General features: G+C 50.9%; 1 protein-coding gene across 3 annotated transcripts in view; it reads right to left on the reverse strand.

Annotated features, from left to right (window-relative positions):
* DCDC2C (doublecortin domain containing 2C) overlaps nucleotides 1-21290 on the reverse strand; it is a 114040-nt gene that overhangs the window by 54870 nt on the left and 37880 nt on the right. For all 3 annotated transcript variants that reach the window (XR_012133688.1, XM_073241814.1, XM_073241857.1), the window contains exons 5-7: nucleotides 18787-18829; nucleotides 10121-10247; nucleotides 6069-6169 (exon numbers count right to left, since the gene is read on the reverse strand). Coding sequence is in view for 2 of the 3 variants with exons in the window: in XM_073241814.1 (XP_073097915.1) it covers nucleotides 6069-6169; nucleotides 10121-10247; nucleotides 18787-18829 (271 nt within the window). In the remaining variant the exon portion in view is untranslated. The remainder of the gene's footprint in view (nucleotides 1-6068; nucleotides 6170-10120; nucleotides 10248-18786; nucleotides 18830-21290) is intronic.

Below are 21290 nucleotides of genomic sequence, written 5' to 3' on the forward strand. Positions count from 1 at the left end.
TTATCAAAAAACTACAAACAAACAAAACTCAGGGAAAAGATGATTTCACAGGTGAATCCTGCCAAACTTTTAAAGAAGAGCTGATACCCATCCTTCTTAAAGTATTCCAAAAGATAAGAGGAGGGGATACTTCCAACCTCATCCTACAAGGCCAGTATTACAACCAAAGACACTACAAAAAAAAAAGAAAACTACAGACCAATATCTCTGATGAACATAGATGTAAAAAACCTCAACAAAATATTAGCAAACAAAATTCAAAAATTCATCAAAAAGATTCCTCAAGACCAAGTGGGATTTATTCCAGGGATGCAAGAATACAATAGTCACAAATCAATCAATGTAATACACTACATTAAGAAAAAGAAAGGTAAAAATTATATCATCATCTCAATAGATGCTGAAAAAGTACTTGACAAAATTCAACATCCATTCATAAAAACTCTCAACAAAATAGGTATAGAGGGAACATACTTCAACATAATAAAGGCCATATGTGACAGACCCACATCCAATATCATAGTCAGTAGCAAAAAGCTGAAAGCTAAGATCACAAACAAGACAAGGATGCCCACTCTCCCCACTTTTATTCATCATAGTACTGGAGGTCATAGCCACGGCAATCAGACAACACAAAGAGGTAAGAGGCATCCAGACTGGTAAGGAAGAAGTTAAACTCTCACTATTTACAGATGACATGATATTGTACATCGAAAACCTGAAAGAATCCACCAAAAAACTACTAGAATTACTGAATTCAGCAAAGTTTCAGGATATAAAATTAAGACAGAGAAATCTGATGCATGCCTATATACTAACAATGAACTAGCAGAAAATCAGGAAAACAACTCTATTTACAATTATATCAAAAATAATAAAATACATGGCCCCGGAAGATGACTGGTTAGCCAGAGACGGGTAAGATTCCTCAAGGGAGGAACAACCTAAGACAGGCACAGTCGCAGGGGGGCCATCAGGTGAGAATTTGGGGATCAACAGAGGTGAGGCTCAGAACCTCACCCCCCCTGCTTTGAGAGAAATCTTCTGCATCCGTGGATGTCTTGCTGCCCTTGTCTAGCCTGGATTAATACTTAGTCCATAGGCACACACCTGATCATCTGATCATCTACATTTGCCTTCTTACAGCACTAAACTATGTTTTCTACCTTTATCTTGCATCTACCTACCACTTCAGCATTTTATTAAAAATAAAAATAATAATAATAATAGGAGAAATGTGGGATCAACATATAAATCAAGTACAAAAATCAAATGAATATTCATATTTGACCTGATGGTTTATAGGTCATATTGCATGATCAAAACCGAAAGTTTCTGTGATGACTGCCCTTGTACTGTTCACCATGTAAGAATTTATTCACTCTGTAAGAATTCGTTCACCATGTAAGAACTTGTTCGTTATGCTTCAGAAGATTGGAGACTGACGAGAATTAGGCTTGAGATGGATTAATGATTGTACATTGAGCATTGACCCCCCTATACTGAATTTTATTGTTGTTAACAACCATTTGATCAATAAATATGAGAGATGCCCTCTCAAAAAAAAAAAAAAAATAATAATAATAATAATAATAATAAAATACCTAGGAATAAACCTAACCAAGAAGGTGAAAGATCTATACTCTGAAAAGTACAGAACACTCATGAGAGAAATTAAAGAAGACACCAATAAATTGAAATCTAGCCTGTGCTCATGGATGGAAGAATTCATATTGCCAAAATGCCCATCCTGCCCAAAGCAATATGGATTCAAGGCAATCCCAATCAAAACACCCATGGTATTTTTCAATGAACCAGTGCAAATAATCTTAAAATTTATATGGAACCACAAAAGACAAAATAGCCAAAGCAATCTTGAGAAAGAAGAACGAAGCTGGGGTATCATGCTCTCTGACTTCAGGCTATAGTACAAAGCTACAGTGATTAAAACAGTATGGTACTAGCACAATGACAGACCCATAGATCAATGGAACAGAATAGAAAGCCACATAAATATGGTCAATTAACAGATGACAAAGAAGCCGTTAATATACAATAGACAAAAGACAGTCTCTTCAATAACTGGTGTTGGGAAAACTGGAGAGCTACATGCAAGAGAATGAAACTGGATTCTAACTCCAAACACAAAAGTAAACTCAAAGTGGATTAAAGGCCTAAATGTAAGATATGAAACCATGAAACTCTTAGGAAAAACATAGGCAAGAATCTCATGAACATAAGCATGAGAAATTTCTTTCTGGATGTTTCTGCCTGGGCAAGGGCAACAAAAGCCAAAATAAACAAGTGGGACTGTATCAAATACAAACCTTCTGCACAGCAAAGGACACCCTCAACAAAACAAATAGGCACCTACAGTATATAGGAGAATATATTTGCAAATGATGTATCTGGTAAAGAGGCTAATATCCAAAATATATAAAGAATTCATACAACTCAACACCAAAAAAAATAATTCAATTAAAAATGGGCAGAGGACCTGAACATTTTTCCAAAGGAGACATACAGATGGCCAGCAAACACATGAAAAGATGCTCCACATCACTAATCATCAGGGAAATGCTGATCAAAACCACAGTGAGATGTCATGTCACCTCACACCAGTCAGAATGGCTCCTATCCCAAAAACAAGAAACAAGCATTGGCAAAGATGTGAAGGAAAGGGAACCCTCCTGCACTGTTGGTGGGAATGTAAAATGGTCCAGCCTCTGTGGAGAAAAATATGGAAATTCCTCAAGAAACTAAAAATAGAAATATGACACAGCAATCCCACTTTGGAGAATTTACCCAAAGAAAACAAAATCACTATTGTAAAAAAATGTGTATGCGCACTATGTTCATTGCAGCATTATTTACAATAGTAAAGACATGGAAGCAACCGAAGTGTTCACTGATAGATGAATGGATGGAGAAGCAGCACATATACACAATGGGCTATTACTCAGCCACAAAAAAGAAGGAAATCTTGCCATTTGGAACAACATGGATGAACCTAGAGGGTATCATGCTAAGTGAAATAAGCCAGGAAGAGAGAGACAAATACCCTATAATTTAACTTATATGTGGAATCTAAAAAACAAAACAAACAAAAAAGAAATAGACCCACAAATCCAGACAACAGATTATCAGTGACCATAAGGAAAGGTCAGGGAGATGGGTGAAATAAATGAAGGGGATAAAGATACACAAACTGCCAATTGTAAAATAAGTCCTAGGAATGAAAGCGTAACAGAGAGAATATGACAAGTAATAGTGTAAAATCTTGGTAGGTAATGGGGTAACTACACTTACCGTGCTGAGCATCTAGTAATATAATAATTGCCAAGTCACTATGTTGTACATCTGAAACCAATATTGTATATCAACTTTACTCCAATAAAAATAAATTTAAAAAAACAATTCCTCAAAAACATGAGAAAAGTACTCCAGATTAGTATAAAAGTCAACACTATAATCAAACAGTTTACTGTTAAGGCCTAACGCTCTTTCATGGATGGATATGAGAGCTCTGAGCTTGGGAGCACAGGTGAGCACCTTCCCTTCCTACACAAAGGAGCCGGTGACACGGATGCACCACCAACAGCTCCCCAGCACACACGCGACTAAGACACATGCTTCTCCTGTGGTTCTCCAGCCATGGGGGCCTCCTAGATGTGGACACACTCAGGTCAGGGCTTCCCAGAAGGACAGCATCCACCCTAAAAGGAGGGCACATCCCCTGGGACCCAGAAGACCAGGTCCCGCTTTCCTGCTGCACAAGACTGCCTTCTTGCCCCCAGCCCCCACCCGTGCTGGCAAAAGTCCTTGGGAACCGCCTACGACAGGGTCTCTAGGAAGGAAATCATTTATGGGCAAACCAAGTTAACCAAAAGCTTAACCACCGTTTTCAACCCTAGGCCTTCTCTGGAGCATTGCACGTGCTCATCTGCACAGACTCCCCAAGGCAGAGAGGACAGGCAGCGCCGCCCAAATGCGCCTGCCACGGGAATTTCCGCTAAGGGGCAGAACTCAGTTTGGGCTGCAGGGGTCTATCTTGATGATCTGAACTTCACTCTAAGCTGCTGAACCTGTTGATCCCTGCAGTTTCAGGAAATATCACAGTGGGAAGTGAGGGGAGGGGATCATTGCTGGCAGGTGGGCCGGTCCTGCTGCTGAGCGGTCCTGCAGCTGAGCCCTGCTGCAGGCTCTCCCCACACCCCTCTCTCCAGCCCCTCCCCTGGGTCTCTCTCCTGGCAGAGGACCTGGCTCTCCTTTGCTCTCACAGCACACGCAGACCGCGTCAGGCAGGAAGGGAGCCAACCCAGCTCACACTCAGTGAGGCACGTTGCCACTCAACGCCGTCATCCTTGGGGGTCTCTGGGTCCTGTCCTTGAGTCACAGGACTTGCTTTAATACTGTCTCCTGACAACTTGGACTGAGTCATCAGCCCTCCCCGGCATGGAGAAGCATCTTTAGACAGAAAGCAATCCGCCTTCCTCTCTCTGCCACCCCGTCCTGCCCCAGCAGCCTGGTCCCCTCTCCTCCCTTACCGCACCCCATTCTGACTCCCTCCGAGGATGCCAGGCTTCTGCTCTGACCCTCTCTTCCCTCCCACCACACGTCAACTCACCCCACACCTCAAATACAATGGGAATTAAACACGCCACCGTGGAAACTTATGGTATGTTTACTGTACACAACAGTCATGGAAATCATATTTGTTACACTAAGATTTTATCTGTGTTTAAAATTTGTGTCAGATAATGCATCTATGACTCAGAAAAAACAATAATATATCAATTACAATAATCAATGTTGGAGAGGGTGATAATTTGAAATAAAAGTAACTGCCTAATATGTTTTAATTTACTTCTATAAAAATTCTTAGATTTGTGATAAAAATAAACTGTTACTTTCAGCTTTAGAAGGAAACAAATCTTTTGGTCATTTTTTTTCATGCCAAGGAAAAGAATAAATAATATTACTAACAATTCAGAAAATACACAGGACACCTGGGGAAAGCACTCTAAACACCAAAAGGAAGTAGAAAGGTGGTCATATTGAGGCACGGTCCGCGATATTATTACGTCTGTCACAGGAAAGAGAATAGAAGAAGTGAGAACTAAAGGGATGAAACTGAGAGTGACTGATGTGGAAGGAGGGACAGGAAGTCTCAGTGGTCATGCAGGCCTGGGACCCCATCTATTTAAAAGGAAAAAAATGAGACTCAAATGCTAATGCTGACCTTTCACAAGCTATGAATTCTTTTCTCAAAAACTAACTATGGGGATGTACTTGTGTGCAGCCGTGCAGTCAGCACTTACCTTTCTCAGCCTCCTGCCCAGGCCCCTGGCTCTTCTGTCCAGGCTCCAGCCGGTGGACCTTGATGTCAGGACCCACACCCTCCCATACCCGCTGCCCCCCACCCACTGCCCCCCACTTCCCCTGGGCCTCCCATGCTACTCCACTCCTCAGCGAAGCCGCAAGAAGGGATGGAGGGCCCACTGCGTGCCCGGCCAGGATCAGACACTCACATGCATCACCACCTCTGCCCAAACAGCCTGATGGCAACACCCACCCCCACCCCACGGACAAGGAGACTGAGGCCCAAGGCCAGAAAGCGAGGAAGGGCAGGCCCCTGATCCCCAAGCACGCTGTCTGATGTACCATTCGCCCCATCCTTCCGTCTGTCCGGAATGACTCCTAAGGGCCTCCTACCCACCAGCAGGACCTGGGCTAGGAACCAGCACAACTACAGTGAGCAAAGCAGGTGTGTCCCCTTCCGTACGGAGCTTACAGCTTAGTGGGGCAAAGGGCAGCAGTCAGATAATGACAAAGCTGAAGACGGGATCACACACTGTGACTGTTAATGGTCCCAGTAACAGAAGCCCCTGTGGGAAAAGAGGCAGCTGGAAAATGCCTGATATAAGACCTGAAGGATGAGCGGCAGCTCGCAGAAGGGGCGGAGGACCCTCTGGGGGCAGGGGAAGGCTGGGGCCGCAGGCAGGCAGGGGCCGGGGAAGCAGAATTAGGAAGGTGGTGCACACAGCTGCGCGATTCCCACTGCCCACCTGGTCCTTGGGCTCCTCCACCTGCACGTGCTTGTCCTCTTTAACTTCCGGTGCTTCTTGAGTTTCCACATTAGGGGTCTGGGCTTGATACACATCACCTTCTGGCAAAAGCAAAACAAACAGGATTTTCAGACCAGGGCCCATGACACAAACCGGTCACAGCTTCCTGGGACAGCGTCACACAGCCTGCCCAGGACCTGGGCCCGTCGCCGCCTCACCTGTTCCCCCAGCGCCCTTGCTCTTTCTTGCATCTGCCCCAGTGCAGGGTGCAGTGGCCTTGAGTCTACACTGTCTGTGCACGTGCTTGTCCACAGAGGTCCTGGGCCTAGGATGGGGGGTGGTCATCACTGCGCCCCACCCACCATGGGCTCCATCCCAGAGGCCAGAGTGAACACTTCACCAGCATGTGTCCAGTTAGTTCGGTTAGAAAGAAACGCAGACCAACCCACCAGATATCAAAATCAGATTTTAAGGATATGCAGCTTTATTACTGCAAAATGAATTCAAGAACTGGGTTTGGACAACATAAGTCTTAACAAACTAGGTGGTAAAGTTGTGCATTATGAGGTGCTCAACTTAGACAAAAATCATCTTAACTGTCTTGCCAGTGGGTTTCAGCCTGAGGCAAGTTCAGTATGGATTCAATGAGACCAAAGAATGACAATGGAACACTGTTGGGGTGAAAGGGTCATACCCAACTTTATTTCCCACAGTGGCAGGTCAGTCACTAGAATCCCATTCACTCAGAGAGTCTGCCTGCAGCAAGCCCGTCCCTGCCTCTGGGCCCCTCTGCCCCCGCAGCCGTCTCAGTCTCTGTCCTCGTGCTGCCACCACTCCAGCCTCATCTCTGCTCCTGCAGCTGTGCCACCGTGTCGCCCAGAGCACTGGGCAGGGCTCTTTGCATAGAGTCAAAAGGAAGGTATTGCCCACACATGTGCAGTGAGAAAGCCAACCAGGACCAGGGGAGAATCCTGGCCACAGGAACCCTCACTTCACCCCCACCCCACCCCTCCAGGACTCTCGCCTCTCCGTCTATGTGCCCTCAATCCTCTGCAGTGGTCCCGGTGCGAGGCAGCTGGGACACTGTAACCAAATTCCATAACAACAGAGGCTATGACAATATACAAAAAACAAAAATGACAACAAATTATAATAACCCTCAAGCCTGAGGAGATCCACTGCCACCAAGTGGTCATCCCGGCTGTATTCAAACCAGTCCTCCTCAGATGAGTTAACCAGGAGGACCACGGGTGGGCCCCTCAATGCCCACCTGCTCCAGCCCCTCCAGCAGAAAGTCCTGCAGACCCACAGGCCCGTCTGTTGCTTTGTCTCTGGCTTCTGCTGCATCCTCAGCGGCCGGAACCGCTGCTCCAGTCTAGTTTTTGCCGCAGCTCCAGTAAGAATCTATTGGACTTTTCGTCTAATTTCTCTCTGTCAGCTCCTGCCTTGATCACATCAGCCCACACCTGGGTCCTCGTGACCTTCACGGGGCCCTTTAAATTCTTCCTTTGAGAAGCAGACCGTATTTCCTTTTGTGCTTCCATTGCTTGAGCCTGAGGGCAGGAGCAGAGCACAGGGGGCTCCCCGACCCGAGGAGGGGGTGCACCCCTCCTGGAGGAACCCACGGAGGCCGGTCCTTCGGGCTCTTCACCAGCCTTCCACTGGGTAGGGTCTCCACCGAGGAGGGGCTGATGCCTCCGCCCGGCAGGGCCTCCACCCCACCTGCTGCTCAGACCTCCGCGCCTCCATCTCTGGGGCTGACGGCCCCCCTGCATCTTCCCCTGCCCCCCATGGCCCCTGGCGGCCTGCGCTCTCGGGCTGCTGCTTCCCGGGCCACCGCTCCTTCCCGTGCTTCCTCTCGGGCTGCCACATCCCTTACCGTTTCCACAGCACCTAGTGGCGCCATTCCAGTCACCAACAAGCTTTTCACCTCCTCAGCGGCACCTCGCAGCTCACTTTCTCGTGCTGTCCCTTCTCATGCCTCCTGCAGGAGGGCATCCTTCTCCCTTACGGCCTTTCTCAGTATCGGGAGAAGAGAGCTCCCCACCACTCAGGCTGCCTCACGGGCACCCTGTTCCTCTAAGGGATTCCCTATGTTGCTGAGGGCCAACCAGGCCTGTAGGAGTCAAACCACGTCCACTGGGGGACACTCGAAGGTCTCCCCATCGGTAGGGGCAGCCTGCTGAAAGACCCCTCCCATGAGGTAGCCTGTTCTTTTCCTTGGTCAACAATGAATCCTGCCGACTGTCGCCAATTGTCATGCCAATGGGTTTCAGCCCCGGGCAAGTTCACTATGGATTCAGTGAGACTGAAGACTGACAATAGAATGTTCTTGGGGTGAAAGAACTTATACCAAACTTTATTCCCATGGTGGCAGGTCAGTCACTAGAATCCCATTCACTCAAGAGTGAGTCTGCACGCAGCAAGCTGGTCTCTGCCCCTGGGCCCCTCTGCCCGCACAGCTGTCCCAGTCTCTGTCCTCGGCACTGCCACCACTCCAGCCCCTGCTCTGCTCTCCTGCAGCCCTGCAGCCGTGCCACCATGCAGCCCAGAGCACTGGGCGGAGCTCTTACATAGGGTCAATAACAATACGTGCCCACATGTGTGCAGTGAGCCAGCCGACGGGGACCAGGGGAGGATCCTGGCCATAAGAACCCTCACTTTAGCCACACTAGCACCACAGGTAGATGTATTAATTGTTTATAAAATCCTAAAGATTCCTGTAGAGTTGGTCCTCAACCTGACCTAAACCTCAGGTGACGCAGACGGAGGCTAAGGAGGCCAGCGGGCCATTCAGCACCCACGCAGCAGGCCGTGACCACTGATGAGCGGTCCAGGACGGGAGCCTGTTGCACGGCTCCTCCGAGCGCCCTGGCCCCCCACCCCCACCGGGTCCGCTCCCATCCTTCGCCCACCCTCCTGGTCCTCATCCCCCAAGTGTAGGCTAGGGGGGCCCTGCTCTCCCTGGTGACAGGAGGGAGGGTAAGAGAAGGCTGGGGAAGGCCGCGTTCCTCAGGGACCCGCTGTGTCCGGGCCCTCTGCCCACACCTGATGATACCAGGGCAATCCTCGGCCAAGCCTGTGGTGCCCGTTGGCAGTCAGGACCTGGCCCACAGCCACAAGGCCACAGGTGGACTCGGAACCCCACCTCACCAGCTGCTTCCCCGAGGGAAGCCCCGGGACGGGCCCCGTACAAGCTACTCGTGTGGATGTCACACCAAGGAGGGGGCCTGAGCCGGTGACCAGAGCTCATTACGGACACAGGGCTGACCCAGGGGCTGGAGGCCCAGTGGCCCGGGACTCCGGAGGGCGGGCACAGGCGCCCCGTGGGAACCGGGACCGAGCAAGAAGCGCCGGAGAGGCGCCCACCCGCCGCCCAGCACAGCCGGAGCAGGAAGACGCTGAGGAGCAGCCCGAGAGCCGGGCACGGAGGGCAAAGCGCGGCACGGCGGGCGGTCATGAGGCCGAGGGGTCGGAAGCCTTGAGAAAAGCGACCCCAGCTAAGGGCACGGCGGCCCTCGTCCTGCCCCCGCCGCTCCCTCGGCGCCCAGGTGGCCCCATCGCGTGGGACCCGCTGCACCAGGAAGCGCCTTGCTCGGCGCTCAGCAGGGGGCGGGCGGGAGGGCAGGAGGTGGCGCTGGGGCAGCGCGGTAGCTCCGAGGTCGAGGGCTGGAAATGTCTCCTATGCAAAAAGCGAACCCCAGCCCCCAGGAGGCCCCCTTATCACGCTTCCTGCAGAAGGTCGGTGCGTCTGAGTTGCTTCCTGTGTCCTTGGTCCTGGGGGACACACACAGCCCGCTCCACGTGCACGCGGCAATAATGATGTCCAGACACTGTGTTCATCGGGAGGGCTCCCCAGGGTGTCGCCGCGGCCCGCAGCCCGGCGGGTTTGCTTTAAAAATCTCCCCCCACCCCCCACCCCCGCCTACAGGCCGCACGTTTCATTCATAAACCAGTCACCAGCTATTTCCCCAAAGGAAACTGGCCCAGAGAAGGCACACTCTTCCCGGGCAGCGCCTGGCATTGCCCCTGCACAGCGGGATTTCACGTACCTGCACCGCTTTGAATGAAAGATTCCACCACGGTGTTCTTTTTTCCTTCTTTGGCATAAAAAACAGAATCCTGTGCTTTAGGTGGAACGCTGTCACATCTGTGGGGTCCTTTCCCTTGGGAGCCCTCCTAGGGTGCACATTAGGAATAAAAAGAACGTGAGCCGTGGACATGGGGCTCCCCAGCTGCGTTGGGACCCACCAGAGAAAGCTCTCGGCTGCCGGGGTGAATCGGGGGCTGGACCTTGAAGAGGCCCCTCTCCTAGCACCATGCAGACCGCTCCATTCCCTAGACTGCTCTTCTGTAAACTGGCCAAAAATGCCTCCCACTCACCCTCCTGGGGACACTGGGCAGCCCCTCACCAGGAAGGGGGGCCGTCCCCCCAGCTGTAGGTGGCGTGCCGACTGGGCCAGAGGGTCTGAGAGGCCCGTATGGCTTCAGAGCCACTCCTCAAAGCCTAATGAACACTGCTGCTTCGCCAGGGCCTGGAGAGCCACTCCTGCGAGGCCCCCGAGCAAGGTGGGGTCTCCAATAAAACATCAAACGTGTGGCAGGTTTGTGGGGAACTCCAATTTCTGAAAAAAATCTATCGTAAACATCTAACAGTAACAAAGCCTAAATTGATCACAGTGTGAGATGAACTGATTCCAGGCCCCAGCCCTGCCCTAGTCCATAAACTATCTTTACGATATAAACTGCCTTTTCTCATTTTCCTTTTTCTACCTTTTCTGCAGTATTTGGAAGTGAATACAGGCAGAATTGCACAAATAGATATTTCCCTTGAGCCCCTATGTCACTTGAGAAAATGTCACGCTAAAAACACCCACCTTGTGACATTAATACATTGTATAAAATGCAAACTACCAGGCTTGAGGAAATGAAAGTGTGAAAATACTCCTTCAAGTGTATACAAGAACTGAGCAAAATCTTTCTACCTATTTTCAGTGGCTTTCCTGGACGTCAAGCTCATGATCCTAAGTGGAGGAAACAAGATCTCGGCAGAACTGGTTGTAGAAACAGGAAATGGCCTGTGGTGCCATGTTCAGGGGCAGCAGGGATTGGGGTCCTGAAAACCTAGTTCATTCTTGGCATCGTTCACGTGTATTCATCACATCACGTTCCATGGCTTCAGCCTCCTCACTACCTCTGAAGTCACACTCAAAGGACAGTGACAGAGGAATACGGCCCCCCCGTGAGGACAGCAAGCAGCCGTGACACAGAGCAGAGCGCCCTGGGAGAGCCAGGCCCTGCCCGGCGCCCCTTCACCCACTCCTGCCCAACCTGGAATGTCCAGAAAACAGAAAACCTTCCAGGGCAGCAGGATGGCATAGTGTCACTAAGGCAATTTATTGTTTAATCTTGTACCCTGCTTCATGCACAATGAAATGCAAGTTTTGAAAGCACCTTATTTCTATAAAATTCCACGAAACCTTCAAGGCCTCCTGGCTTGGCCCGTGGCTGAGGGGGGCTCACGAATAAGCAGCAGGCTCTCCATACATGTGCTGTTCAATTAAGTGATTGTAAGGGTTGCTCAATAAATTTTGCTGACTTAACGAAAAAGCAGGAAAAAAGAACTGAAAATCTGGCATCCTTGAGACAAAGGGGAGAGGTTGCTAGGAATTGCTCTGCGGGTCAAGAATCTCTACAGATGTGTGTGCACACACATGCATGAACACGTGCACACACACGGCTCACTTTTTCTAAACTACGCAGGAGTGGGTCACACACATCATCACGCACCTTTTCCTCTGAGCACCTTAGTACTTAATACCAAAGACGCACCGTCTATCAATCATTTGGAGTGTGTTCCCTAACAGAGGTAACCTCTGCACAGTCACGGGAAAGTTACCAAATTCAAGAAATCGGCCTTGATGTATTTCTCGCTGACCCACCATTCACACTCCAGTTTGTCGCCGTGCAGTGTCCTTTGTGGGATTTTCCTGCTGGTAAAGGCCCAGCCCAGGATCACATGGCTTTAGGAGGCATTTGGAGGGAGACTGAGGTGGGCTCTGTGTGATGGTCTGTGCAATCAGACGGGGCTTACGGTCCTGGCTGGACCCTACATGGCCATGTCCCTCCTCAGGTCCTCTGCGGTGAGGTGGGCCACCCAGCCAAGGGGCTATGGCTTCTCCAAGGGGAGGGCTTCCTGCTCCTTCCAGCCAACATTGTCGGCAGGACGTGCAAATTTCTGGTTCCCTACCAAATTTCCATACACCATTTTCACCCATATCCACGCATGAGTCTCTTCTCAATCCCCTTAAAAAGAAAGCCAATAATGACTCCCATGTAAGTGGATAATCCTAACTCTTGAAACAGAAAATTGCAATATAAATGGGAAATTACAGAAAGAAAGCAACAAAATATTCACAAAATTCCACTTAAACAAGCAAGCCCCTGAAAAATACACTGAGACTTTATAATTTGCATGGCTAGAGCCCCACACTATGTGACTGGCCCAGTGTGTGCGCCTGTCACACGTGTGTCACAAGAACTGGAAACTGACCCCAAAGGCGTAAGGGTGCAGCCAGGACCCAGGCTTTGTCAAAGGAGGTGCCCCTCCAGCAGAGGACGGGCTCGACCTGGGCCTGGTGTGCCCTCCCCATGGCCCGCCACCCAGCCCGCGCGAGGAGCCACTGCACGTCTGTCCCTGCACCCTCGAGATGACATGGGGGTGATGATGGCACCCTCCCGGGGTCCTGCTGAGGTCTGCAGCCTTCTCACCCTTCGGTGTAGAAGCCACACTGGTGCACGGAGCTCTCTGCGAAGCATCGGGACCGAAGCCAGAGCCAATGGCTTGGATCTTGAACTATGGAAAGTAGGGATGGCGGGGGTCCAGGCAGCAATGGACGGCGGGGTCCTGGGATGGGTTTCCCTCCAGAATGCAGGCCAGACTCGCAGCACGGCACACTTCCCTTCCGTCTGCCTTCCCACCCCTGGGGGCGACCCACCCCACGGCCTGCCAGCACCCCAAAGCCACTCCCTCCAGAAGAGCCCTCTCCTCTGTGCACACCCACAGACCCCAGCCCCAATGTCACCTGTCCCCCCTCCGGGCCCCAGCCCACTTCATACACAGCTCATGCTGTATGTGGCTCCACGCCTGTTTTCAATACCCACACACACACGCTCACACCTTTAACTTACCCATGCTTTACTTCCTGACGTTACCATTTACTACCCACATTTGTGCTCTAGACCCTGAAGAAAAGTAGGTAATACTAGCATTCTGATAGAAATACAATGCTTATTAACTATTTACTGATATTTTACAGAGGCTTATACCCCAAAATATTCACTTTAATGTGTGTATGCAATTTCAAGCATTCGTTACATTAGCCTTACTTCTTTGGGAGGTAATAGATACAAAATCAGAGTAACTGCAATTGTGGTACAACTGAATTTGATATAACAAAATAAGGGTAGGTCCATCCAATTATTGTCATTGGACTGAAAAAGTCACGGCTCAAGTTACTCTGCTACATAAGGCTCTGGCACCTCCTAATGACATACTTCCAAAGTCCAAACATTTGAATCAAGCAATAAGTGAACTGAGCCAATCAAATAATGCAGACTGTTCTCAAAGTTTATTTCAAAGTGTACTAATCAGTAAAATGCACTGATATGACTTCTTTGCCATTTTCTTGGGAAGTGGGCACTTTCAATGATGCAACTTTATTTAGTTTTACTAAATAAAGATAAATGGAAACCTAGATATACAATGACAACAACTCTGCTCTTTGGCTTTTTTAAATACTGTGAATAGAGCATCTATAATGGCTTAAATTAGAATCATATGTTGTTGGAATAAGTCTAATGACAGACATCCAGGGAAAATCATAGGAAGCAAAAGGGAGAGAGAACCAGCTTTCATTAACCAAGACCGTGAGGGGTCAGTAACAGCAAGTTGCACAGCTAAGTACTGCCAGGATTCCACCAAAAGATGCCAGAGTCCAGAATGCCTACTCTCACAATGTTACAGCTTTCCCCTGGTGGTGGTAATTATTTTGCTAAGAAAAAAAACCTGTTATGAGATGCAGTCAAGATTTCACCCTTTTTATAGGCATCCACTTAGATCCAGAGAAGGTTCATAGTTTCATCATTAAAGAATCCACAGTGATAATCCCAGACAAATATGGGAGCAGACTTGTCCTCTACTATGTTGGGTGGAATTCTATTTGACATTAAAAGTAGTTTTCTGTATATCATCTCTCACTTCTCCCTTCCCTCACATTTGATGAATGTACCCATCTAGAGCAAAGCAGCTACCCACCCATATGCACATCCCAAAATCTTCCTCCTGCAGCCCAGCTCTCGGCTCCTGGCCCACCACCTGTTAGCTGACCTCCCAGGGAAACCTGGAGTCATCCCTGACCTCTCTTGCTCACACACTGCACAGCCATCCAGACACGCCTATGCTCCCTCCCATTATTTTCCTTCCCATTTCATCAAACCAAGATGCCGTGAATTCTAAGACATGTGGTTTTCTTATGTGTCACTAAGGAAAGTGCCACTTAAACCCCATTACATTGTTTCCTTATTACCTAAAGTTCTGTTTGGTACATACTGGAAAAGCCCTTTTAGAACTATTTGGACATGGATTTTTATCACATAGTGCACCTACACATAAAGAGGAGACTGTGACAGAAATAAATAGCTTGAATGCTCCCAAGATTTTACATCCAGAGTCTGGCTCTTCTGAACCATTTCTGCCTCAGAGACAAAGACATCTGTGCTTCTCCAAGCAGTACGGACAGAGTGCTCCACCATTATTTCTGGAGTTATCTTCCAAGCTGCCTTGTATATGTGGAAGGTGGCACTTTCCTGTCTGGAACATGGGAGGCAGCCCTTCTGCACCTGCCTCAGTAACAGTGTGGTGGACTGCTCTCTGGCCACAAAGCCCCCGTCAGGGTGAGCACAAGGTGCACAGAATGAATGCAGCTTTGCCGCACTCCTCCCCTAGGGAAAGTCTAGTTCTCATCTCCTGGGAGCCGGCAGCCACGTGAACAACCACAGCGCCCACTGGCAGACGGGTGAGTAAGGCCGGCCTGGATGGTCCAGCACGATGCTCACCCCAACTGAGTGCTGCCCCACTGATACCCTGGTGACACTGGCCCCAGGCCCACCAGCCAACCCACAGGGTTTAGGGGAATAACAACTCACTGTTGCTTGAATCCCTTAGGTTTGGGGGGTGGCTTGTTACCCCGTAATAAATCACTGCGGCTGACAGCCTCAAGTACGTGTGGGCACCCTCCCTTCCTACGGCCCGTGAAAGAGTTGCTGTTTTGCAAAAATATATGGGATTGAAGAATATACTCAGCTAAGATCAAATTAATGCCCGCTGTTCTATCCTTATGCCTTTCTGTGTATATAATAACTTTTCATTTCAGCTCTGTATCTTTGCAAAATCACTTTGAGGACATTTACACAGACATTAAGTTTGACGTGTATAGTGCGGCCATGCACATACTTCAACTGGAGGCAGTAAAATGAGCAGGTGCAGCCGGGTTCACCAGGAGAACAGACAGAATCGCAGTATGACTGCCAACAGGCTTTGGAAGGTGCCATCAACACGAGGGGCACCTCTATGTCAGAGATGCAAAGTCAGGGACATGCTCTTCGAGGGTCAGTGATACTCAGCGTCTCAAATCTGACCACTCTGCCCCACCCATGGCCCCACTGGGACACTGCAGGGGCCCCCTGGCCTCCCCTCCACTGTTCCCCATGTTGAGGCTGTACATTCTATTCCACCTCCAGTCGTGACTCTCCAGGGCACATTTGTCCATTTCGCTCCCTTGCTTAAATTTGGATCGCAGAGAATATAAATGTTTTCACCTGGTCGACCAGCCCCTCACGACCTGCCTTTCCAGCCTGCCCACCCACACACCCCCTTCCCACCGCAGGCAGTGTTTCCCTGACTCCGTCGGGCAGTGTGGATGGAGAGACACAGGCATGTCTGAACACTGAATAGATAAAGTGTTGCCAACCTCCTGGAACTGGGGAGGCATCGATCCTGGTGGAGTCAGGGACGGCCTCCAGGCTTGGGCTGCCACAGAGGGTGGGGTCCCATCTGCAGGTGAGGGCTGTTATGGAGACCGGCCAGTACCCTGATGTGGGTGCCCTCCCCACCAGCAGAAGTGGCCATCTCTGTCTCCAGCACAGAAGGGTTTCCTGGGCTCCCAACCGAACCAACAACTGCCCCCATTCAAGTATGACAAAGAGTCAAGAGTCTCTGCTTTGTACTCCAGGCACATTAAAAAAAAAAAAACACTTGTAGGTTTAAAAGAAAATACTGATACTCTGCCCGCCTGACTCCCTTAGAACGTGAAGACACCAACGGTCCAAAACAGCCCCCCACATGCTGCGGGGCAGTGCCCTTTTTACAGAGGGCATTCCTGGGTTTTCAGTGCTGGTTTTTAAATTCCCTCCGCCTTCCCCAGAGGATACTGAGATGGCTCACAGACAGCAGATAAAGGGAGTTTAGTGAGTTAGAAATGCATAATCTGGAGCGGTCCCGATTATCCATTTCTAGCTTAGTAAAGTTGCTGTGACTAATTACAGAAGGCCTCCTGCAGCCAATCAAAGGTGGACTCATTGCCCTCCTCAGCAATGTGCCCATTCCTCCAGGGGGGCAAAGATTTCTTTTCGCTGTTGAATTTTGAGCTTAGCCTATCATGTAGATCTTTATACAATGAACAGCAAAGAATGTAAAACACCTCGAGTGGCATTTTGATGACAAATGCAGAGACTTTACATCAGCCTTTGACAGCAGCAATGCCTTCTGTCCCCTTCTTGGACCCCCCACCCCGCGGAGTGAAACGCACCTGTGTTGCCTGCATTGCAGCCCAGCCGTGCTGCCGTCTGTCTGTCTAAAGAGCCCTAAACGCTAAACATCATGATCAACACCCACTAGCTCTCCAACGACAGATTTCCAGGAGCGAAGAGAAGGGAACACGGACAGTATGGGAACAAGCGCGACTCACACTTAAGAGCAAACAGAATGAACATTTAATAAAAGGAAAAGAAAACTATAGCCTCAGGACAGCACAGTGAAACGAGGCCAGAACGGGAGCAGGAGACGGGCTCCGGTTCAGCAGGCGCCGTCGACCACCCGTGCGCGTGGAAGCGTCCAAACCCGCCGCGGTACAGCTTTCCCGGGTGCCACGCCAGCTGAACACCGCGTTTCATGCTTCAGCGCCCGCACCACGGAAGGCGGCGGGAACCACGGAGGCCGAGCCCGGGACGCGTTCACGCGGGCCCTTTCCCTGCCTGGAGCGCCTGCCCCCTTCTCTGACGCACTCTACCCCCTGCACTTCCCTCACCCAGCTCCTCGTATGACTTTCATTTCTACAAACCGCCATCCTGTGCATGTGACTCATCTGCACAAACTCTCCACTGTGTAGTAAGTCTGTGCGTCTGTCCACCCCACCCAGAAGGGACCCGGGCTCGGGGCAGAAGCGTGCCTGTCATGTCCGTGTTCTCAGCGATGTCACCCATTTTCTCCTTCAGTAGACACTTAATGCTAAAACGCAATCCTCAGAAAAAAGAAAATCGCAAATAGATAAAATGATCATTCAGCTCAGGAAGCCCCCACAGTAACCAGTCCACTCAGCAGAACCCTGACAACAAAAGCAAGACAAGGAGAACTTGCAAAGCAAGCGTTATGGGCTAACTTCACATACTGACATGCAAAAACCCCTAGCAAAATTTAGCAAACATTCAGAAAGGTGTCTTTTAGCGGTTGAGGGCAAGCTGGTAAGGACGGGGCTATGAATTCATTGTGAGGAGCCCCCAGGCAGCCAATTATCGTGTCGAGGTCCTTCAGCGCAAGTGCAGACAAGGCTGGGGTGGGCTCGTCCAAGGCTGGACGTTGCCAGGCGAATACAGCAGTGGTTTGAGGAGGGGGGGAAGCCAAAGCTGTTTGCAACACGGCGATTAAAACAGCAGTTAGAGGACTGAGCTGCACCAGGAGAAGAGCAACCTCAAGGCTAACTGACCGATGGTGGAAAACAAGTGACTGGTACCTGGGGGTGTCGGGCCACTAGGACACTGTCGGGAGGGAACCTGAGCAGGACAGGTGACAGACAGCAGGTGCTCCCAGCGCTGCTGATAAGTACCAACGTCAGGAGAGCCATTAAAACAAGGTTTTCATAGGATGGTTGGGACATGTGGTCATCACATAAACAGGTGTTGAAGACCCTCACAGGCCCCCAAGTCTGGCTTCTACCTGCTTTGCAGCCTCCCTGTGGGCACGTCCCTGCCACTCTTGCCCTGCGAGCTGCAATGCCAGAGTGGGGTGGACACACGCAGGGCGGGCCTTCCTCCAGCTGCCGCAGCAGCCTGTAGCCTCCCGGCTGCTCCCAGCCCACCCCAAGTCTCACCAGGCTCAGCTCATGGTCCCCCTACTGTCCTGTGAGACCTGTGTATATCTTTACCTTCACACTCACTGTGTTGCCTTACAGACACCTCTGGGTGCCTCCTAGTTCTGGACTCTGAGCCCCAAGTAGCCGCCCGTCTCTTCACCACCTCATGCCCAGGAGGAAGCCTGGCCCATAACACTGCCCACAAGCTCTGCAGGGCAACGCAGGCCCTCGGCCCGAGATGTGTCCTGGCTGATGGCAGAAGACACCAGCCTCACTCCCAGTGTCATCTTTCCCTGGTAAAAAGTACTCACTTTTTTCTTTCTCCGTGAGCATTTCTCAGTGTCTGTGTATTTTCTGAAAAACAAAAGAGAGTCAGTTTGAAGCAGTTAAAGCTCAGCGAAAAAAAACCTTTTTAAAACTGAGGACTGCACGTGGGCATCAGGAGGGCACGGCCGAAAGGAAGCAGCTCACTGTGCCCAGAAGGCACGCGCTCGAGTGAAGAGGCCCCACAGAAGCCTGTTTCGTCTCCTTCCCTGAGGTCTTTGAAAATCCGACGGACTCCCACTGCCCCGGGTGGCAGCCTGCCCAGGGGCAGCACGTTTAGGGCCACTTCTGCCCTAAAGCTTTGATATGTCCATAAGGGAAAACTCTCATATTTCAAGGTTTTGACAGCCAGTTATCAGTATCACAAACACGGTTTCTTCGTGCAGCTCACCATACTCTGCGGAACCAGCACCTGGCCCTCCTTGTGCTGATGGGGATGCGGGGCTGGGGACGGGGACCTCCATTCCCTGCCAGCAGCTGGTCAGCGGAAGAACAGACTTCAGTCCAGTCCTGCCCTCTGCCCTCGTCATGGGGTTCTATCTAACTGCCACCTTCCCCACACACACTCCCTCTCCGCCTCCTCTTCACGGAGCCTTACTCCAGCCGGCACAGTGCACACGTGGGAACACTCTGCCACGGCCGCTCCCCAGAAGAGCCTCTGGCGGTCCGCTCCGGGTGTGGAGCGCGCCTTGTCTCCTAACCGCTCTGCGGGCTCTGCGTCCCGAGCCTGCCCCACCTCTCTGGTGAGGGAGGGAGATCTAGGCCACTGAGACGCTTGGCTCAGGCTTCCGCCCACGAGCAGATGATGGGAGAAACACAACACTGGGAGTCAGGGGAGCCCGTGGGGCCTGGAGTGCAGAAGAGAGAACCCCTCAACTCAGCTCGACAGCCCACACGCATTCCTGCCCACTGTGCCATCAGGATGCCCCACATGAATTAGTGAGTCCATAAAGCCAGGATATATCCAAGCTTGCCATGCACACAGGCAGGACCCTCACCCAGCCATCCACTGACTTCACGCTGCTATGGGACCACCCATCCACAGACAGGACTGAGGAGCCATTCTGCGCCTTAAGGTAGAAAACCTAACAACAGAGGGGCCTAGACAGGCACCGGGTCTGCCATGGACAAGGTTCCCAGTGTGTCTCAAGTTCCCCAAATGCACACGGCTCATGCAAGGGAACCAGGGGAGTAGACGGGGGTGAAGCCCCTGCACAACCTGAACGTCTGCCTGTCCCACCATGACATGCAAACTGACACCTCTGTTTCTTTGCTTAAGATAAGGACCATTAAGAACTACAGGAAGATTCCTACTAGAACCACAAAGAGTTCCTGACACTGAACATAGCTCAAACACAGCCTTCAGGGCTGAGTGATCACGGGGCAAGTCCCACAGGTCAGCCTCAGAACACACTCATCTCAGCAAGGCCGGGGAATGGAGAGGGCCCCTCGGCGCAGGAACTGGGGCTTGGAGCCCGACTCGAAAACCGTGCTGGACAGTCTCATGAAGGCGCACGCTGGGGGCACATTCATGCTGCAGGAGCAGAGTGGCAGCTGCCTGCAGCGGATGCACCAGCATGGCCGCCTGCTCCCCACAGAGGAACTGCAGTCCTGCCTTTGAGGTGGGTGAGAAAGGGCGTCGGTGGAAGGCATGGTCCCCACGTAGCCGAGGTCTCCCAACTTGGCCAGAGGCCTCCAGCAGGGCCTCCGGCCAGCAGTCTGCCCGTCATCCCCAGCTCCACCCTGTCTGCTTAGCTGACCTTGGGCAGTAAGCTCCGTCTCAGCCCTAATCCCAGGTCTGTCACTGGACAGAAAATTGAGGATTTGGATCAGATATACCTCCGAGCTTCAGTCTCCCGAGTCAGCCTCCTTCCTGCCCCACCACTGAGCGTGGCCCAGCCCTGCCCCCAGCGTCAGACACGCAGGAGTTCATCCGCTGCTGAGGCCGCCGAGAGCCCCAGACTAGCAGGCTTCTTGCATCTGGCCAACAGTGACAGAAAGTTAGGAAGTGTTTGGACTGCTGACTGTCCTACAGATATTTGGAGCAGGAAATATTGTTTTTACCTAGAAGTACAACCTAAGAACAAGGTAGATGGGACACTGAAATTGCTTTGAGAAAACATCAAATGTCATGGTGCCGTGGGAACGGAGTCAGACTACCCCATCGCAGGGCATCAAGGTCGTGAACCGTGGGAAGGGCCGTCTGCAGACAGCCAAGGAAGGCCACTCCTGCCTAGGTGAGCATCTGTGAAGACACTGGGGCAGGCCAGAGCTCAAATGCCAGGCGTGGGCATCTTGGCGTCCCTCTGGCATGAGTCTGCAGGAGGACATCACACATTAACTACAAGTGCTTTAGACGGCAAGCGGTGGGGTGAGCAGCCTGCCCTGAGAGGGACCGTCGTCTCGTTCTATCGGGGGAGGGGAATGGGAGTGCCCACTAACACCTTCATTTTCCTTCTGAATCTACCATAAAGATCACTGCCTTCTCACC

The sequence above is a fragment of the Manis javanica genome, chromosome 1, assembly GCF_040802235.1.
Source record: "Manis javanica isolate MJ-LG chromosome 1, MJ_LKY, whole genome shotgun sequence".
Taxonomy (NCBI): domain Eukaryota; kingdom Metazoa; phylum Chordata; class Mammalia; order Pholidota; family Manidae; genus Manis; species Manis javanica.